This window comes from Poecilia reticulata, chromosome 21 (genome assembly GCF_904066995.2).
Source record: "Poecilia reticulata chromosome 21, P_reticulata-male-v2, whole genome shotgun sequence".
Classification (NCBI taxonomy): domain Eukaryota; kingdom Metazoa; phylum Chordata; class Actinopteri; order Cyprinodontiformes; family Poeciliidae; genus Poecilia; species Poecilia reticulata.
In genome coordinates, this window is record NC_088850.1 from 15,333,718 (window position 1) to 15,354,940 (window position 21,223).

General features: G+C 41.2%; 1 protein-coding gene across 1 annotated transcript; it reads right to left on the minus strand.

Moving 5' to 3' along the window:
- Positions 1-505: 505 nt before the first annotated feature.
- On the minus strand, positions 506-19,996 carry coq8aa (coenzyme Q8A, genome duplicate a). The gene is made up of 17 exons (XM_008398445.3): positions 19,842-19,996; positions 14,617-14,717; positions 13,367-13,449; positions 13,029-13,273; positions 12,755-12,938; positions 12,573-12,639; positions 8,640-8,714; positions 7,398-7,526; positions 6,176-6,261; positions 5,140-5,280; positions 4,784-4,865; positions 4,354-4,447; positions 3,295-3,436; positions 3,031-3,138; positions 2,348-2,413; positions 2,151-2,237; positions 506-2,056 (listed from the first exon to the last, which is right to left on the minus strand). The coding sequence occupies exons 2-17, from the start codon at positions 14,708-14,710 to the stop codon at positions 1,766-1,768; spliced, it is 1,974 nt and encodes a 657-aa protein (XP_008396667.1). The 5' UTR covers positions 14,711-14,717; positions 19,842-19,996; the 3' UTR covers positions 506-1,765.
- Between the last annotated feature and the right edge of the window lie 1,227 nt (positions 19,997-21,223).

Here is a 21,223-nt window from a genome sequence, read left to right on the forward strand (position 1 = left end):
TTTATCATAGACATTATCCTTCAGAGATGAGTCATCCTGTAGGATTTAGCTCATGAAGTTTTTAATTTCAAAAAGCTAAACTTTCATTCTCCCATACAAACACAGAATTGGAAAATTGTCAAATTAAAATCCAGACTCTAAAGGGTTAAAAATCATGGATTTCAAGAATATTTGTGTGGATGGATGGAAAGATCAACAGATGAATCCAACTGTGTGTGGAATGATTATCATCTTAACAGGACATGAAACATTTAGAAATAAACATTGTTCTCCATTTTAGTTTGTTTTCCCTTAGTGTTCTTGACTCTTCAAGACTGTAGCAACCACAGTGAAAGGAGATACTACAGGTATAACTAAAAAAAACAAAACAGGAAAATTACATATTTCTTGATTTTGAATCGTCTTCCGTTCTAAAATTTAAGGTTGGATTTTTCAGACGTAAATTTTAGCACATCTCCACCGAGTGGAGGCTGCTTTACCTGATAATACCACACAGACACAAGGCTAGGGCTTAAACATTTAATCTCTTTATACAATATATTGTTCTAACTTTCAGTTGCATTTTGATTATAAAACTGGAAACGGTCATTAGAAACAAAAATCGACATTTTCAAGCTGAAAGCCTTCTGCGGAGAATGACAGGCACATTACTCTTTGCTTCTTTTTTTTTTACCCCCCTTTTTTCACTCTCACACTCTCTTCCCCAATTTTCACACCATGTAGCATTAAAACTGCATTCACACATCAGAACGTCGAGAACTTTCACAGCCACATGGCCGCCAGGTGACGGAGGAGTCTGTACCCGAGGAGGCGTGGAAAGATCACCGGCGTGTGGGAAGCGATTTGAGCCCACGGGCGAGCGATGTGCGTCGACTGGATGATGAGCCTCCTGCCCGCCGCGTCGTCTCATGAACATTCATGACTAATCGCAGGAGGGATCTTTCGTTTTGTGTTAGCAACACACACATTTTGTTTTTAGACTTGTAACCAAACTGGAATACGATGAAAAGTATGGCTAAAAATCAGAGCCAGGACAGAACGGAGAACTTATCAGCTGGTTTAAACAAAATCATGCCTCAAAACAAAACAGTTTTTTTTTTTTGTTTTGTTTTTTTTAAATGCAACAAACTATTTTCATCGACGTTAGTCCCATTGAAATTGAAGCAGCTACAGAGTTATAAACCGAGAGTGAAACATGACCGGTGATCTAATAATACACCGCGAGTCGGAGCTTGTGCGTAAAAGCTGAGGAAACTTCTCGACTTCAACAACAAAACGGTCACTAAGCTATTCTTAATCAGCGTTTTCCTTATATTCATAAATCGAAATTACCTACTCTTTCCGACGCAGACAGATTGGTCAAAAGTGAGACCCAAAAGCCAACAAAGTCTTATTAATGCCATGATTTCTTTTCTTGTCTTTCTTTTCTTTCTGACTTTTAGGTGTTTCGGGTTTATGGTATCTAAAAGTTGAACGACAAAACAAAAACACAGCAACGCAAAATGAGAAAATACTCAGAACGAAAATAGCAGAGATTTCTCCAACTTTTCTACATTCATCTTTCGTTCAGCAAGCTGCTGCTCCCACTTCAGACGTTCCTTTGAAACTGTATAATAGCTCCTTGAGACGTCAAACAGGAAACGCATCGTCCTCACATCCTCCACTCTGCAGTTCGTCTAAACTCAACCCCCACCCCCACCACCCAATCGATCGGCACTTTGCTGTTGGCCCCAGGACGAGTCCGTCGTGTCCGCACCGGACCGGCTCAGGCAGAGGGAGGCGTGCGGCCCTCCCAGTACTTCTCGTACGCCTTCTGGAACATATCCTTGCACTGCAGCTTGGCGTTGAGCCGGGAGCAGATGAGGAAGGAGCCGCCCATCTTGCGGTGCAGCGAGTACGTCTCCTCCGGAGGCGGGGTGAGCCGGTGCTTCAGCATCACCGGGATCAGGTTGTGGATTCTCTCAGTGGTGGACTGGGCACCGAAGTTGAAGGTCTCGGATGACGCGAACGCCTCGCCGAGGATCATCACCGCGTCCACGTGGGCGTTTATCATCGCCTGGTGAAGGAGGCAGCGTGAGGGTACGTCTCCGCATTTGGAGCCGTCTTTGGTAAACAGGAGACATTAAACTTTAGGCGAAGAAAAACATTACCTTGGACTCGTATCCTGTCAGGAACTTCATCTCGATTGATCGCTTTAGCACTCCCTCTCTGTCGCCTTCAGAGGCGGCGCGGATTATCTGGTCGCACGGGAAGATTAAGAAATGTGGAGAGAATATTTAGCCTCCTAAATGAAGTCTTGCCAGAATAACACACTCACCCTTCAGCTCTTATAAATTGATGACCTTACCTCTACGTAGACGTCTGTGAAACTTTGATCAAAACCCCTAGTAGCACCAAAGTCCAACAGCGCCACCTAGCGATACATAATGAAACGGACATTCATTTATTTTACCGTACTCCTCTCCATCTCATCTGCAAATTGTGGAATAAACTTTTTTGCGTTTATTATTCAGCAAAACAGCCACAAACTTTCATGTATTTTACTGACATTTTATGCAATCGACTAGCACACAAGTAGTGAAAGAGTATGAAGGGAAAAAAAAAAAACAACATTTCGAAATAAAACTCCAGAAGTGTGACGTCTGATATCCCTAAATAAAAATCCAATGCTTATAGATAGTAAATATAAGTCCGTAGAGGTTTGTTAGCAACAATACAGAACGAGAGAATGAAACCAGATGACTAATCAGCGAGGACCTGAAGCGCTAAATGAAAATATACACATGCCCGCCACACTTCTCAGAGTTTTAATTTGAATAAAAATGTTGAGAACGATTTAGAATTTTCTTTCATTGCAAACTCATGCATACTTCTTTGTGTTGGTCTGACAGAAACAAGATCCACCAAAACACGGACCGGGATGAAACAGGGCAAAAGAACGTGGGGGGGGTAAATATTTTTTGCGAGGCACATCATCTCTGCAGACAGTATTATAACCAACAGATTTGTTTAGGCCGTGAGCGGACTCACCTTGTGCGTGTTTGGATCGTAGAAGAAGTTGGACCAGTTTGGATCGGTCTGCATGTACCTGAACTCAAACAGCTCTCTGAGGCACAGCAACAAGATGTTCTGGCAGATCTGAGGGGAGAAACAAACACTTCCTATGTCTGGTTTGGCTAACTGCTAACGCCAACTGCAGCGTATTTATATTTACTCGCAGCGTACAGATGGTGGCGCTACTGAAACGGGATCAAGAGGAACGCGGAACGGGTCGTGGTGAACCGTTAGCCTCACCTCGTCCTTCTGCTCCTGCGAGAGGCTCTCTGCCTTGTCCAGGGGAAATCCAGGAACCAGTTCAGTAGTCAGGACGTGGCTGCTGCTCAGCTCGTCGATCACCTCCGGCACGTAGAAGAACGGGTCGTCCTTCAGCAGCTCCCTGCGTCAGAGGAGGGAGATGCAAGCATCCATGAGCCCCAACGAAGCACGCAAGGAGTTCGTATTGTAAATCTGTATGTCGCGATTTACATTGCATCGTACTGAACCAGGTGACTGAGTGCAATCCCATACAAGATTAAATGAATTAGAACATTTAGAAAGCAATGAGAAAAACACAAGAGAATTTTGCCTGCTAAAAAGATATGGTTTATTTCCCATTTGTGCTCATATTTGTTTTTTTATTTTATATATATATATATATATATATATATATATATATATATATATATATATATATACTCTCACTCCAGAGATGTTAAAAAAATCCAAAAGCAAAACACAGCAAGGGCAACAAATACACACAGAATGACTTATATATAGGCTGCCATCTGATATATTTAAGTCGTTTTCTACTGATTAAAGTTTTATGGCAAACATTAGAGGACAAAAGTGTATAAAGTTTGAAAATCATTTTTCCACACTCAATTTTCAATTTTCTGTAGTTATCCAGACATGGAAAATGATCAAATCAAACTTCATACTCTAAAAAAAAAAACAGAACTCTGTGCCATGTTTCCAATTACACCACAAGGTGGCGGTAATGCACCAATCTGAACACAGCAGCTACTGTTAATTTCAAAACAAGGGTGCCGTTTTTCTGACTAACCACCTACGAAATTCCCCAAAACTAAAGGATTGTCCATCCAAAACACTGGAGAATTAATCTGTGGTAGAATGACTTCAGAATAATTAAATAATTAAAACACAAGGGATGTAAAAACATTTTCTTCAGCAGCTGTTATAACATCTACACAGGAAGGCTTGTAAATGTAAAACTATCAGAAGGCAACATGAAGGGGTTTCTGCAGATTTATAAAAATAAATAAATAAAAAAATCACACATTTTCTCTAAAGTACCTGAACTTTTTTGCACACTGAGCTTCTCTGATGTAGTCGCACTCCAGGGCCAGCTCTCTCCTCATTACATCTATCAGATGGTCTGGAAACAGACCTAGAGACAAGCAAAGAAAAAAACAAATTCAAGAAGAAAAAAAAAAACATTTACCAAATATTTTAAGTGTGTGTTGACAGCTAGATTTCTTTCCCCTTAACCAAGATGGAGTAAGAGTCAAAGAAGCCTCCAGCTCGCAGTGATACAACCGCTCTCTGAGACGTTAAGCAGATGTCTGACTAAGTGAGAGTAATGCAGGTCTTAGAGGCCCAATGGAGATGAAATAAAACAGGAAGGAGGGCGAAACATAGAGGGAGGCGACAGGCGTGCTTTTGGTCAACGTTTTTGCCGTGCTTTAGGTTGCTGCGTGTTGGGATGGGTTCAGTGAGTGCGTACCCTCAGGCAGAGCGTTGCTCATGTTCAGCACAGTCATCAAGTTGTTGACGTCACTGTTGATGCTCTGAGCCACACCAGGATACTGAGGACAGAGATAAAGGGGAAAAAAAGTAGCTTCGTTTATTTAAACTCAGTAATTTCATTTCTTAAACTCAATCTCTTTTAATATATTGTAGTTCTACTATAATTAGTCCTCCGTCATGTCGGCTGGACTTGTTCTACAGAGACTCTGACCTGTCTGTAAACAGATCAGAGGGATCAGATTATGGATGGTGTACGCACACTCTCTCCAGTAATCCTGTTGGTCCTAATAACACGGGAATGTCCTGTGTCCACACACATGTTTACGTCCTAACCTGTATCTTCATGGCCACCTCCCTGCCGTCCTTCATCCTCGCCAGGTGCACCTGCCCGATGGAGGCAGCTGCAAACGGACGATCCTCGAACGACGCCAACTTGTCCCTCCAGTTTGGACCCAAGTCGCTGTTCAGCGCCTTCTGCAGATGGAGAAAAACTAATGTATTTTTCTATTTTTCCCCTCATTTTAAGTGATTTTAAATGAATAGTAGGAGAACTATTACTTCATTAGGCAACTGAAAATTGAAATCAGATCCCAGATTAAAGAAACAAACTTTGTTTAGGACGTTTTTTTTTTGTTGTTGTTTTTTTATGTAATCCTCAATCTTCTTCTCAGACCTTTAGACTTTAACACAGTTCCCATATGGATTAAAATGTCCACTTGGAAACTAGGGATTGATTAATAACTCAGTCAGAAGCTAGCCTATGAGAATTTAGCATGGCGAGTTGAGCAATTCTTCATCGGCGCAGGCAAAGCGTCTGCATAGCGTAGCACGAGTCTGTCATTTGTCATTGCCTGTCACACATGTACATCTCATTATAAATATTTAAGCTCATAATTATCCATACTCGTAGCACAGATAATAGAATTAAAGTTATCAAGTTTCTTTTCTGGTAGCGAAGGCAAATACGTGGTACAAGGAAATTTTATTTGCATTTTAGCAAAGATACAATGTTGAAAATGCATACCCATCTTAATAATAAATGAAAACGTCTCATCAATTACAGAAATAAAATCCTTCTTATAAAGCGACTTTTAGCTTCTTTCTACTGATATTTTAACTCTTAATCTTAGGGCTCCTTGTCATCACCCTAATCTTTATATCCCTATAAAAGTTCTGTATCCGATTCAAGTCTAGACTCTGGTTCCACCACTTCAAAATGCTAATATTATTTTCAATCATTAGAAAAATGTTGGTAAATGTAAAAACCTGATTTAAATCTAAATCTTTTAGTGTCACGTAAAGCTGGGCGTATGACTCGTTTGCATTCATCCGTAAATATGAAGGTTTTTGTTGGAGAGAAGACACTTACTGTCATCTGTTTGATTGGCATGAAGTCGGCGCTCTGCCTGACACGCTCAAAGATCTTGGCGAGTTGAGGATTTATAAACGCATCATCTAAAACACATGGAAACACAAAATGTTCCTCAGCAAGACACAGAAACTGAACTGAAAATTTGCAAAAGACATATTTTTTCAAAAAAGTACTGGACCTAAGGTTTTTTTTTTTTTTTTAAAGATTATCCTTAATTATATTAAGACAAGCACACAGAACAACATAAAATCTCACACGTCTTCTTGGGAAATAAATCCTGATATGCAGATTAACTGCGCAGTGATAGGAGCTCCAGACTTTTTGGCGAAAACTGCGCTCTACTTGGCAGCGACTACAACTATTATTAACCTTTGAAACAGCTGGGACCTCTGAAGGTGAGCACTGTTTTGGACTGGTGGTGAAAAGGGAACAACTGCGGAACGATCCAAGAGCAGCATTCCCGCTGTGACAGATAAACGTCAGCAGAGGGCAGTGAAGCCTGCAGCGATTTTTATTAATTCACTCAGCTTATCTGCACCACTTACAGGATCTGAGGCTGCAGACCGCCTCCGTCATTATTTAGGAATCACCGGTTTAAAGATAGCCGTCCCGGCTCTGCCATCCGTGTGCGCCAGGTTTGAACCTGACAGGAAAACAGTGGGAAGATTATGTCCTGTTGCTTGAGTACGTACGGCTATGTTTCCTCATTCCCTGAATTGTGCTTTCCAAGTTTGGACCAGCATGTTTATGGTGAACATAAATACCAGAGGAGGGAGCTAAGCAGGACAAGGTCGAGCTGTGGGACAGGCCAGCGGTGGTAAACAAATTCAGGAGGAGGTGTTTATTGCCGTTACCTGAGCTGGGTTCATAACTTCGCCGCTAGCATGTCTGCTGCGGTTAGCGGTGTACTGTAATTGTCTGGAGATTGCTTAAAAGCAAATAAACCTGTAATCCACAGGCAGGTCAGTGTCAGTGCAAAACGCTCCGACAGAGAAATAACACAGACACGGCCATAAAACATCTGTGTTTTCATTCCTTTTGCACAATCAGCTCGAAAGGAACGCATCCCGTTGACAAAAATGAATTTTAAACACATTCAGGACGGTCTTAAGAGAGACATCGATCCCCCTGTTGACATCTTCTAAAGCAAACACTATCGTGAGGCTTTGAATAAAGTTTTCGAGAATAAACGTTATTAATTTAATGTTCTGCAGCTCACCTTGGATACTTAGAGCTTGTCCAAGTTTGAGAGCGGCTCCTCTGACTTTGCACAAGGTCCTGACGATGCGCTCAGCGTTGGCCTCGGACAGGAAGGGGCTGGAGTCCAGAACGGCTTTCTTATTTTCACCTGAGAAAAAAAACAAAACATACATTTTATTTGGGTTTCATAGACACAGGCTTGAATGAAACAGCAGAGGATTCTGATTCACATCTGGCAGGTTTTCATTAAAAACAAATGCGATGAAACTGGTTAAATGCACAAAGTGTAACTTTTTTCGCTACGTTTAAGAGCGATTAAACGCGTTTTTTGTTCTATGACCGTCTCGGATTTTGTTAGAGAACATCAGTGAACAAACAGCATCATGAAGATCAAGAGACGCAGCTGAGGGGTGAAGGAGAAATCAGTGGGGGATGTTTAAAGCAGAGTTGTCTTATAAAATAATATCTTTAACCCTCGAACATCTCGCAGTTCTGTTTCCAGTTTTCCACAAACTATGTGGCAGACACGGGGAACACCCGGGAAAAAGCGTTGCAAAATGACACAAAAGCTCTGAACGGTCTGACAACTTGGTTTGGCCACAGACAAAATGAGCCAGAGGCCAGACAAGCTGGATTCTCTCATATTTCTGTAAAAGTAAACAAGGAATGTCCTCAGTTGGGGAAAAAAAAAAAAAAGTGACTGAACCCGACCAAACATTACAGATGTACCAAAAAGGAGCCGCTTTCTCGCTTCCAACCTCATCCAGAACAGAACCCGACCCGTTGTAGTTGTAAACCTGCGGGGACGACAGACCGCCGGGCGTCGTTTACAAAAAACGCGCTGAGGTGGGGGAGTGATTGTGCGTATTTAAGTCAGTGGGCCGCCAGGTAGACACCTCAGGAGGCTTTGGCAAAGATTTGCCCATCGTTCGGAGCGTTCTCGCTGGGATTAGGGAATAAATGTAGATATAAATACCGGCCAGCAGATGCACAAAAGCCTGGGATTTACGCCAGGCAGCTCTGTTTCAGCTTAGGATTAGTAGGTCATTGGAACAGGGAAGCAGCGCTTGCTTAAGAGGCGAGCTCATCGGGGAGGCGGTTCTTGAAATATGCGTAACATGTGACGACGTGCATGAGAGAAGACGAGATGTTTTCTTCTCGAGTGGAGAAGGACGCATAACATGCGATGCATGTCTAAATATAGACGTTCAAAACATTAATATTTCGCACCAGAATAATAACTTGGACGTGTTCGCTTTACCTGCAGCTCCGTTCATTCCGATGCTCTTCTTTGCGACTTCTGCCAGGGCTCCAATACCTAAACCCACAGCTAAACCTGTGCAGAAACAGAGACGCACGCGCACACACAGATATTCCATTAAATCAATTTATAAAGAAATAAAACATCAATGCATTTTTACACATAGTGTAAAGATTACACTCAAAGCAGCAGTGACACTCAAAAAAAAAAAAGAAACGCCGCCATGCAGTGACCTGGAAGAGCCTTTCAGTCAACCTGCAAGCATGTAAACATGGAGCGTTTCTCTGTGTGCAAAAGTGCGGCGCTTAACTCTTTGGTAAATGAAAGCTCCGCCGTGGAGCAGAGCAATGCAAACCGAGGCGCTTCCTTTGAGGAACTCATCTGTTGATAGTAAAAACACAAAGCAGAGGACTGTTTGTGAACAAGTTCCCCCATGTCGAGCTTTCACCTTACGTAACCTCGCATTACGTAATCTGGTAGTCGGCGCGAACAACAAATCTGAGCCGTGCCGCTGAGCGTGGATAAAAAAAGGAGGACGCTCTGCGTCTTTACCGCCCGACATGCAGCCTGATGTCCTCAGCAGTAATCGCAGCCTAAATGTATGGAGTCTGAATACGTGAATCCAGCATAATGCTATTCTCTTAATGCTGATGTTAGAGGCAAAACAAAAGACGGACTCCTAATCGTGCAATTAGAGGCGAGTATGAATAAATCTCTCTAAAGTCCTTGTGTCCTCATCCCTGACTGACAGGTACTTTTCCATCGCGAGCACAAGCACCTGTCCATCATTTGAGCCGACAGAGCAGCAATGTGTTTACAAAAATACTGCTCTGTGCATGTGCTCTGCCAAACGCTGTCAATTAACTATTATTTACACATGCCATTTTAGAATACGGCTGGCAATAAATGAATACATCTACAGTTATTTAAAGATGGCTGCCATTTATAAAACACATATCAGACAGTAACATTTTAAACACCTTAAATAAAAATTTCAAGTCGTACCATAAAAGCACATAGTTACTGCAAAATGTATTTGCATTATTCTATTGCCCCTGCGCTGTTAAAGCTGTGCATATAGCCATTTTTAAGAGCAAAAAAAAAAAAAAAACCTATATATGAAGCCTCAAAAATTCACAATCTTTTTCGACTGTTTTCAAAGTGTGAATTCTCCCTTTCTGAAACAAAAGGAGCCTCTGAGTAAGGTCGACTAAAAACAGGAAGCACATACATCCACATCTGGATTACGACGCTGCATCCATGATTGTCTCATCTTGCTTATCTTTGGCTGACAGCTTTTTTTGTTGGCAAAAATAAAAAAAGACCTCAACTGAATGAAGTGAACAGGATGTGTGACTGATGAAAAGAATAGTGAGCAATTTTGCTGCAAAGATTATCTATGCAGGAAAAGGTGATGAGCTGAAGGTATACTCTCATAGCCACTCATCCATAAGGCTAGAAAAACACTTTTTTTTTTTGCCCTAGGTTATGAAACAATTAGAAACTTGAAATTAAGGGAAGGGACAAGGACACAGCACAGCTCCTGCCACAGCTGCAGATAATCAAACAGCTTCCAATGAGCACAAGGTTTATCAAGGAAGAATATGGGCGGGTTTTATTTTAATGATTGTATTTCAAATGACTTCTCTGTAAGATGAATAGTTTCATATGTGTTTTTTTTTTTTTTTCTTGAATCAGTGTAGGCTAATTTGGTGACACTTGGAAATAAACATCCACGTCAGAGTATCAGCATTGGTCAGAAACAACGTTGAGATCACCTAGTCCATCTTTTTCACAAAGATCACAGATCAGAGCACAAACACAGCAAACTTTTATACCCCAGTTGGGGTACCTGTTTGCTAGGTTTCCAAGCCACTGAACTCAGACATCATGTAGTCCAGTTTCCTTCTCATCACTGACTAAAGAACCATACAAATCTTCACTTGTGCACTCAAAATTAATCTGGAGACATGCTGCAACTTTTGTCTTAGACTTACCCAACAATTCCATAATTCTATATGTTGTTGTTGTTTTTTTGTTTTTTTTAAAAATACGTTAGATTATTTTCTCACTCAAAATGTCCTCCAAACCCTCAGCAAAATCTTTGACATCAGCGAGAATCACGGCAACGGCAAGAAGACATTGGAGCTAGGTTGTAGCCAGGGAAAGAAGCCAACCGAGTCATGACTATAAACTTTGTTTTTCCTTCTCCCAATACTAAAATGTGTACATTTTCCACACACGGCTGAGTGAGAGGTGTGAAAGGTAATGAACCTGTTGACGTTTCTTACCGACCGTTACTGGAGAGCGAAGGACGAGCAGAGGCCACGTTACTAAAGCTGCTCTGCCCACACTTTTCAACACCTTCTAAGTGTCACGACCGTCGACATGCTGAGTCGTCGCTCAGCTACCCGCCGCATGGCGCTGCGGCCCCAGTGGATCCGGCTGGACTGGAAACGAGCTGCGGCTAAATTCTGACACCCGTGTCTGTGTTGGCCACGTTCTCTCCCGATTAATCTCAGACCGCTCTGGGTTTAACTTTTGTTCGCCGTGTAGTCGCTTTCAAAGTTCCGGTTTAAAGTTGACGCCACATGGTCGTGTATACAGCATCTTAAATTAAGCTACAGACTGGATGCGCTGTAATCTGAGATTTTCTCCGTTCGTCTGTGATTAGTCTAAATGAAATATATAAACTACACGGTCTTGAGGATTCTCTGTAACATTCGCAGCATTTACTCTGGAAGCGATGAGGTTAAGAACCGTCATTACAGGAGTGTTTTAGACTTGAAGATAAAAAGTCTGTAATGTTCCATTACTGATCTTGTAACACCGTGACCCAGTCACGTAATGACTGTGAAGCCAGCGGCCCGATCTTAAAGGAGTGAAAGACCAACTCAAGTAATAAAATTACTCCTGTGAAGCTTAACCAACACAGCCTGTTCGAGACAAAGAGCATCCCGTCCTATCGGGTCTAGTAGCCATGACCCAGTTATCGGTATCAGGAAGTAAGGAAATAAGGAAAAAAGAGAAACGAATGGGGCACAAGGGAGTAAAGACAGAAGGATCCAAGGATTACAAGAAAGGCAAAGTCTGACATTTGAAAATATTTCAACATGAACAGTCATGACGTGGCAACAAAAATGTATCTCCCAGCTACTCTTCTTATAGTAAGGGCATTTCAAAACTACAGCTGGCGAGCTCCCAAGCAGCACATATGTTATTGCAGCCAGCTACCGGCAGGCATATCGCCTCAGTAATCAACCAGTTAATACTTTTACATGCGCCTCTGCTTCAGCACGCCTCGTTCTAATAATTGGGCCGTCAGCAGGAGTCCGCAGAACAAACAGGAGGCATGCAGAGTCGGTAATTCGGCCGTTTGTTTCGAGGCTCCGTGGACTTGCGGTTAAAGATCCGTGGAAGACATCGAAAAGATTTTATATTCTTTACTGAAAAATTTAAATTGGGTGGCCTGTCTTAAGAAGTTAAGCTAATATACAGAGTAGACGCCAATATACCTGTAATTACCAGTAGGTTACATTATTTCCTGTTTGATTAGGAATAATTGTTGCTTTGAAAATTAAAATCGATTAGATTGTATGCGTTCATTTTTGTTCCAAATTTCTGCTTAAATACCAGCTGTATGAACCATTTAGTCAGGGTTACGACCCCTCAAAGGAGTCCACTGATAATCGTTTTTATTTATTCTTTCATAAACATGATCTAATAATTGTGGTTGTAAGCATATTTGTTGCAGCTGTGAACCAGGAAAGGACTCAAGCAGTAATATAATCTAGCTCACTTATTGGGTTGTTTTTTGTCATGGTTACAGTCTCCTGCTGATGTACGTGCACACTCGCAGGAGGGCACCCATGACCGCAGATGTAGTCAGACGATGAATCACCCGCAGACTCAGACGCAGTAATCTGGTCGTACCTCCGAAGTTGGCCAATCTGCCGAGCCGGGTCACAGGCACCTTCCTCTCTCTGGCTCGTTCACTCAGCTGCGGACGACACAAAAGTGAAGAAACCGTCGCATCACGTTGTTAGACCGGGAGCGCAAAGCTGACGTTTGCCAGGAGTACGAGCGCCAGCTGTTGTTATGGGAACAGGAATTACCATCTGTTTGTGCGGCTTCGAGTCAGCCCTCTTGCTCTGGCTGGTTTTCTCGATGTCCTCAGCTGTCAGTCCTCCCACTGAGGACTGGTCCTGATGGTAGCTCCTGAACTGGTGTGGATAATTAACCCCCTGCAGCACGTGCCTGCTCAGGCTGTGGTTGTACCGCTGATGTCCAAGGAAATGCCTGTAAAACACAAAAGACGCATCATTACCGTTAAATACGCAATCAGACAGAAATGCCGCTTAAAAAAATAAACTGTTAACAGAAACAGACCTAGCATCTTGGTGGTAGGATCTTGTGTGACCACTGAACTGGCTGCTTGGATCTTTGTATCCCTCAAACACCGACTTTTTCCCGCTCGTGTTGCTAGTCCCTGCTGACCCGTCAGTGCCCGTCTCTGTGTGATCAGCTGTAAAGTCCGCGTGTTCTTCCCTGAACTCTGACGATGCGAATGGCGTCTCATCCTGAGGGAAATCAAACTCCGACTCAGAGGTGCTTTGCTGCTGACCGGACAGCTCCTGGAAACAAAAGGAAGACGTACTCGGGTTACAAATCAACCAGCGAGATGCCGCTCTGCCGCAGACCAACTAACCGATTAAACGGAAACTCGCCTGTATTTTGGACATGGCTACAGACAGGCCTTGCTCTGTGGCTGATTGGACGCTCTGGACAGCGGCGCCGACGCCTGCAACTCCTGAGTAAAAAAAAATAAATAAAAAAATGTCATTAGGAATTTAAAGGTGTGTATTTATCCTAGGTTGCTTACAGTTTGGTCTGATATGAAAGTTGTATTTTTCCCTTTTGCCAATCCAATACTCTCGACTTGTGCGGCGGTTTGTTGACTTGCCTGAGCTCCAGGTGCAAAAGAGCAGGAGACACATTTTGGCAATGGAACAACTGTCCACCAAATCAAGCACGGATGCCGTGAAAGCTGATCTGACACCGGGCATATTTTATACATCATCCAAGCCATATGTTAAGCGTAGAACAAGACAAAGATTTTTACTGATGCAACACAAAAAGGGATCTTTTTGACATCAAAAAACATGAACTACATGAATTTTAAACATAATTTTGTACAAAGTTTTGGGTTGGGACATCTTTCTAGTGCGGCTGTTATGAGCTTATGTTGCTAGAGGACTTTCAAAGCAGTAGTCTTTCCTTTCCATTTACCCAATGCCTCCAACTAATACTGCCAATAAATACGTGTTGGATTTTTTTTTTTTTTTAAAGTACAGAAATCAGTATAGAGAAAAGAAGAACCCACTGCTAAGGTACTTGCGATTTTGAGATTGAGATTTTTTCCCTCACATTATCATATTATGAATAACAAACTTCTATGTAATCTACTGAAATCAAAAGGTAGCGCCTAAATGAAGAGGAAAACAATATGTTAATGGCTATGCAAATGTTTTCCAGGAGAAAATTGGTGATGGCAGCATAATGCTGAAGGGATATTTTTATCTAGAAGAGACAGTGGATGGGGAGAAATAACGGAGGCTGGGTTAAAGATGAACCAGCAGGAACATAAATCCAACGTCACAATTTCAATGGTTTAGATCAAAGCATATTTACATTGCGTTAGAAATGTCCCAGTCAAAGTCCAGACCTAAAATCCAGCCGTGAATCAGTGAGAAAACCTAAAAACCACAATTCGCAGATGATCTCTGTCCAATCGAACTAAAACTGGAGGCTTTTTCCCCCACAGTCAGCTAACCAACATGGCTAGCTAAGTAGCATCTCAATTCTCCACATTGTTAAACGTCTAATATTTGGTTCCAGGTCCACATACTGCTAAATAACTTGCAAATAAAAAGAAATATCGGAAAGGTGTTAGAAAGCCGTTGCACAGTGTACATACCGGTCCCATTGCGCACGGCGTTGCTCTGGGTCTCCACCACAGCCTGGCTCAACTTGGCCAAGCCTCGCATGAGCAACATCATATCACCCGCCATGATGGTGCTGGACACAGAAACAACAACAGAGATTAACGCTACCTTATACATTCAGGGGAATATAATAAATTAATACAAAAAAAAACAACAAAAAAAAAAACCACACACATTCAGATATGTAACCCTGTCCATAGAAACAAAGACCTGAAGATGGACAAGGAAGCAAATGGAAAGGAATAGAACTTGTCAACGCTCTCGTTCCTGCCAATAAGTGAGCTCGCCAACAAACATACACAGCTGTTCTGACTTTAAATCGTCAACTAAAAATACACGACCTCCACTCTGTCCCCTGCTTGGATGAGAACACACACACACACACACACACACAGATTGGGAAAGGCGACTCTTGCTCGGGTGAGCTGTGAATATGCAGTCCAAGACTGAATCTGAAAATGTCACTGGAAACGAAAGGGGAGGAGTGCAAAACAATCGCTGCAGCTATTTCAGGACACCAGTCACTGTAGGTGCACGTGTTCGGTTTTTGTTCAAGGCCTGAAGCCGCACTGTACTGCTCTGAGGTTTGTTTTTGCTTTTATATACAACTGACAAGCTTGTGAGACTGCTTTCTATTGACCTTCATCTCAAAGCCGTACCACTAAGCAAAACAGATCGGGATGAATTCAGGCCACAGAAAAACATATGATCCGTGAGTCTTATCTAAACAGCAGAGCTTTCATCTGCATTCCTGAGTGTGTCGCAATATTCTACCGCTGTTTTGACACACAGGTGATCCACCGACGGTGCGGCAATGTGCTTTGACACGACACGGTCAAGGCCGAGTCCAGTGGAAACAGCTCATGCTGCTGAGTCTCAGCAAAATGTGAGCCTGCGTGAAGCGCTATACATACACTGGCAGTCGGTAATTAGGTCATCTTCCTGCTTCAGGCCTGCTCTGTGTATACTTTACAACTCATGTGAACATGGGTGGAGAAAAAGAAAAACAAAAAACTTAATCACCTATATTTTATCAGAGTATTATTGTTTAACGTGTATTAGTTGGGCTTTTGATCACGGCAAGTGGCGGCGGCTTTTGTTTTTGTTCTACAGGACCGGGAGGTAAAAGCAGTGAACCGTCATTTTCAGGGAACAAATCTGTTCATTTACAAATGAAAAGTTGACTAATAACATAAGTTATTATGGGGCTGTATGTTTTTTTTTTTGTTTTTTTTGCAAATATCACCAAAAATGGGAGTAAATAAAGGCTGGAATTAGATTCACAAATGAAGCGATTGTTAATTGTATAATTGCCTTACTAAAAGTGAAAGGTGGCTCTCTTTTAGTCCATTTTGCCACTACAGAAAGTTTGAATTTGTCTTTTTTTAAGCAAGCAAACATTGCAATGTTCTTTCAGTCAGCTGATTGGCAGTGGGCAGCAGGAGACGGGGGGAGGCAGTACTTTCTTCCTCTATTCTCCATGCGAAAAGAGAAAACTTTGATCACGCTGGTATTTTCCCTCTCACCTCGTCATAATAATACATTGTTTTCATAGTTGCCAGCATCAAGACTCCAAAAATTATAGCAAAAAACCCCCCAAAAAACAGTAATTTTATTTATTTTTTTAAACATACTGTTTTTATGGTTGGTAGTTATTTCCAGGAAAATCCAGAAAGTGCCAAGAGTGACCACTGTCTGGTCACACTGCAGAGTGAGGCAGCGATGCCCCTCCCCCACCTGTTGCTTGCTGTGTGTTTCAATCAAAGACGGCTTTCATAGTTTTCCCATGCTTATAAAGGATGCAGCAGTAAAGAATAGTTTTAAAAATTAAATAAATTAGCATTAGATAACAAACATGAGATTGCAACGAGTTCAGCATTTTAGGCTTTTTAGCCTGACCAGAACTAGAAGGATCTGTACTGTGGAGAGAAAAAGACAGAAAACAGGCAGGAAGGGTGTGTTGTCAGGGCAACAGGCATGCATGTGGTCATGGGATCAAAGTCGACCTATCAGGAAAGTGGTAGCAGTAACTTCATCCTAGCAGTTTAATTATTATTATCATTTTATTTTGAGTTTATTGTCCTCTCTTCAGTCCCATAAATGAGCAACACATAAAACAAAAACAAAAAAAAAAACCTTATTCCTGTTATAGCAAAACATTTGTAAAACTATAAGCGCGTCTGCTAAGCAGCCGACTGCAGACTGGCTACAGATACGCTCACTCACTAGTTAGCTAATATCAACTTGCTGTTTGCTCAGTGCAAGTTTTAAATTTATTTTTAATGAAAAAAGATATTTTCTAATAAAAAATAAAAAGGTTTATTGTTCTGCAGAAAATAGCTTGAAAACTACCACTTAAATTTAGCCAGTGTTAGCTCAGCAGTTTGTTTTTTTATTGTCTATTTATTAAAGAAGAGAAATAAAACTATATAATATATTTCTTATAGCAACAATAGTACAAATTGTAGCTTTTTCTTTAAAATAAAAACTATTTGATCATGTTCTAAGTTTTCATTTACAATTGAATTATAAAGACTCCACGAAATCATGCTACTTTCACTCAATCATTATCAAGTATTATTACATCCAGTGCAGTCACGTTAATAATAAACCTTTAATTAGGTTATCGATCTCAAAGATGACACAGACAATCAGCTTGTCAGACTTTACGAAACAAAAAGCAGACAACTTTTTAAGAGCTTAATAAAACCGTTAATTTAAACACCTTAGAAACAGATCGGCTGTGGGTAAACAGACTAGTTGAGGAAATGCTTTTTACCCAACACTGTAGAGAGGGAGAGGGAAACCTGGAGGCTATTCTTAAAGCTCACATAATGCGACGTATTGTGTGCCGAACTTTCTCTGCACAAGAACACACATGTAATCCTCAGCTGTTGTCTGCTCCACGGGACGATATGGAAATAGCCGAGCGGCTTGAGTCACTGTCCCAGTGCTGTTAGCTGCACCTCTTGGAGCCCTGACAGTAAATCATCGCCGCCCTTGACCACTGAGCCTGAGCCAAAAGTTGGGAAACCGATTCCCGTTGCTGTGAAGTGGCGAAGCGCCACTGCGGTGGCATCACCACTTCTTACTGGGGAAAGCTGAATTGGATCATGCTCCCTGAAAGATGACGAAGCTGGAGTTTAGTCTCAGCTCCATGTTAGTAAATGATTAAGTCAATGTTTGTTACAAATGGTTTATAACGGGAACGCCACACAGGTGAAATTTGTAACTGTCAATGTCATGTTATTTATTTTTACAGTTTTTGAATAGAATACAAATCACCTTTGCTTTAACGCGCGAGTGGGTAGTCTTGCAGTGTGTACTCTGTTGGAATCAAGAGAGAACTGCGCAACATTAGGAAGACATAAAATTGCAAATTTATTGTTTAATATTGCACTTGGATTACTCAAAAATGTCTTTATAGTCATCACCATGTTTCTCATTCACCAACGTCTACGTATTAAGATCTCGGTGAATGAGTTTGATTCCGTGTTGAACTAGAGATGCGATACAGAATCTCTAGTTCTTCTTACTGATTTCATTAATGTCTTTTTTTACTTTAATATGGGCTTTTAAACAGGACAGTTATTATCGACAAACCCAAAGTAATGAAGCAAGATGTTAATTGTTCTCTTGACATAGGTTTGTTAAGATTGGTCCTAACAATATCAAGTGATTTTGGAGGCAATTACAGAAGAACATCAATGTAAAAGTTTTGTTCATCTCCGTGGCTTTTTTGCATGTTTGTTGCTCCGAATGAAGCCCTTATTTTGCACCCAGACTATTACGGATAAACAAAGTTGCTTAGCCTAATTTTGGAGAAAACTAAGGATTCTTTTTTTTTTTTTTCAGAAATAAAAATACCAAACCTGTGTTTTGAAGAATCATACATTGAAAATGCTGTTTTTTCCCCTGCAGAGAAGGCTATCATAAATCCCAAACGGGATGTTAAAGAATCTCATTTCTGAGAAGAATCTTTCAGATCAGATTCATTGATGATTAAGTGGAGTTTAAAAAACGAAACAAAAAAAAAAAAAACTAGAATAGCCCTCACACAGTCGCACTCTCATTGATATAGCACATTTAATACTGCAATCACAGACTCAAAGTACCTTAAAAGAAAATACATTTAGTAGATCATATAAACAAGAGAGTAAGACAGTGAGTAAACAATAGTAAAATGAATGAGCTTGGAAAAACCGATCATAACAACCCCTAAAACGATTATATTAAATCGTCCGCTGTAATAATTAAAAATAAACGCTTGTTTATCTCTGTGGCTGCATGAACGTAAACATTTATACAGTTTTTACTATCTAGCTACTCGACGTGATGCCATAACATCCTTTCAGAAACGCTTTTACGCAATCCTCAACTTGAGAGAGTTATGGCAGCAGTTTCACTTCACCTTTTAAAGGGTCACGCCGCTATATTCTTCAAAAAGCTCCCACAGTGGCCTCCTTTTAAAACCTGCGACCAACGGCTTCCGTGGAGCCACGAGACTTGACGAAAACTCACGAGCTGTTTGCAAGCATGTACTCCTGAGTTCACGCTGCCATTGTGAGCATCTTAAAGCGTCCGTAGCCGAGTGGTTTGTGTCATTCTACAGCCTGGGCAAAGTTTGTATGAGCAGCTCGCTAAGTTTAGCATTAGTGAAGGCGGCCATAGATCCGCCGCCATATGTCAGGGACGTCAGCACGCTGACCAAGAATTTGCAACGTAACCCGTTTCAGGCTGAAGCTGCGGAAAAAAATATACCGACTGTTTCAGCATTAACTGGGTTATCGGTTGCGTTGTTTTTGCTCCCACGCATCGATGCACGAAAATCAATCGTTGGGTTTGAGGAACTCACCAGCCAGCAGCTGTCCTGCAGAGCCTCTGCTGCTGGTTCCTTCCAAGTCTATTAGAGGTCAACAGTGGCGAACGTCTCAAGAGTAAACACTCCCTTTTTGCGGTTGCACAGTTGAGATATGGAAGAGGATGTTATTATTGTTGTTGTTATTATTTTTGATTGAAACTGTTTGTAAGAATTGAGTCCTCCTCTTCTCCTTGCTCCTCCTGCAAGCAGCGTTTAGTCCAGGCTGTCTGTCAACACGAGGTCAAAACCCTGTTTCCCAACTTCATGTAGCAGCCAGAGCCACTTATTGGCGCAACCTTTATCTTGCGATCAAAAGCAACCTTTCACACGGCTCACCTGAACAGTTTACTTTCCCGTCCCCTCGGTTCTTATTCCTGAAGTCATTAGCTTCTCCTTTGCTATGCATCTACACGGTATAACCTCGTTTTTGCAGGGCTCTGGTTGTATTTTTTTTTTCCTCTATTAAGCCCCGCCCACTCTTTCTCATTGGCTCTTGATAGTTTGTTTACAGTCGAGGGAGTTATATCCGGGAGGCCTCATGTTGTTCCTGAAGAAAAGCAGTGCAGATAACCTCTGGCGGCAGTCAATTACATGTCAGGTGAATGAACTTCACAGGCATACAGATTTACACTCAAAATATACATATGTCCAAGTGTTGTGCCAGCAGAAAGCAGCATAAAAGCAGCAAAATAACTTATTACGCCCATTTATGACTAACTGGTTTTTTGGTGCCATCTGCTGGTGGTAAGACGCCAGCGCGGTGACGTTTACTCTTGTTTTTCCGCTTAACTTGGCGGTGTGCAGAGTTTGACGTTTCATACGTCTGTAAAGTCTCGTCTTTGAAAGGTGGGTAATAAAAAAAAAGTGCTTGGTTACCTGCGCAGGATTGTAGATATGGGCATACAGTCCTGAAGAATTTTAGGAAAAGGGATTTTTAAAGAGTGTGAGATAAATGTAAGTTGTTTCTCTAGAAAACAATCCATACTCTAAAACTTGAACCAAAGCTATTATTTTGTCTTTTTACTCTACTTTCTTTATTGTTACAAAGAAAGTGGTCTTTATATTCTTACGAATCAAAGAATAAAGTGTAGTGAATTGCAATTCTGTGCAACTTTATAAAATTGTCGCATGTTGTTTACTGATTACTTCACACCCTTTTAATTTCTATTTAGGTCAGGTGATTTATGAAACATATTTTCTATAGTCTACTGTCATTCTACTATAAGGAAATGTTAGTGCACAACACAACAATAAATACCGAGATTGACCTGACTTCTTTTCTGATCATATTGGTCAAGGATTTGAAATAAAACTTGTAGAAAAAACTGCAAAAAAAAAAGTTGTAATTGACTAAAATTTGCTATTAAATTAAATTGCGATTTGAGCACGTTTGTGATTACTCATCTCAATACCTTATGAACCAACATAAGCTGACAGCTTTTCAGAAAGCCTGTCACTGTCAGTGTATTGACAGTAGAGGGCGCCACTAACCTACAGTTTTTTGTTATGCTTCATAAACGTGATGATTTGTCACCTATGTGTCCAAGTAAAAATACATTTCTGCATCCTCTTAAATTAGCATGTCTTCTGTGGAACTCTGTAGAGAGTACAAAATGTACTCATACATTTTGTGAAAAATTACTAGAAATTAAAAATAAAGCACAAATGAATAAGCAATACAAATTGTTTGATACGTTAAATCAACATTGAAATAAAAT

Bases quoted from the DNA above. Each gene is read 5' to 3' on its own strand.
- coq8aa (XM_008398445.3), bottom strand. From the start codon at position 14,710: ATGGCGGGTGATATGATGTTGCTCATGCGAGGCTTGGCCAAGTTGAGC. The intron at 12,640-12,754 runs GTAATTCCTGTT...TGTCGTCCGCAG, and splicing joins CGAAGCCGCACAAACAGATG to CTGAGTGAACGAGCCAGAGA. The intron at 4,866-5,139 runs GTTAGGACGTAA...CTCTGTCCTCAG, and splicing joins AGGTGGCCATGAAGATACAG to TATCCTGGTGTGGCTCAGAG.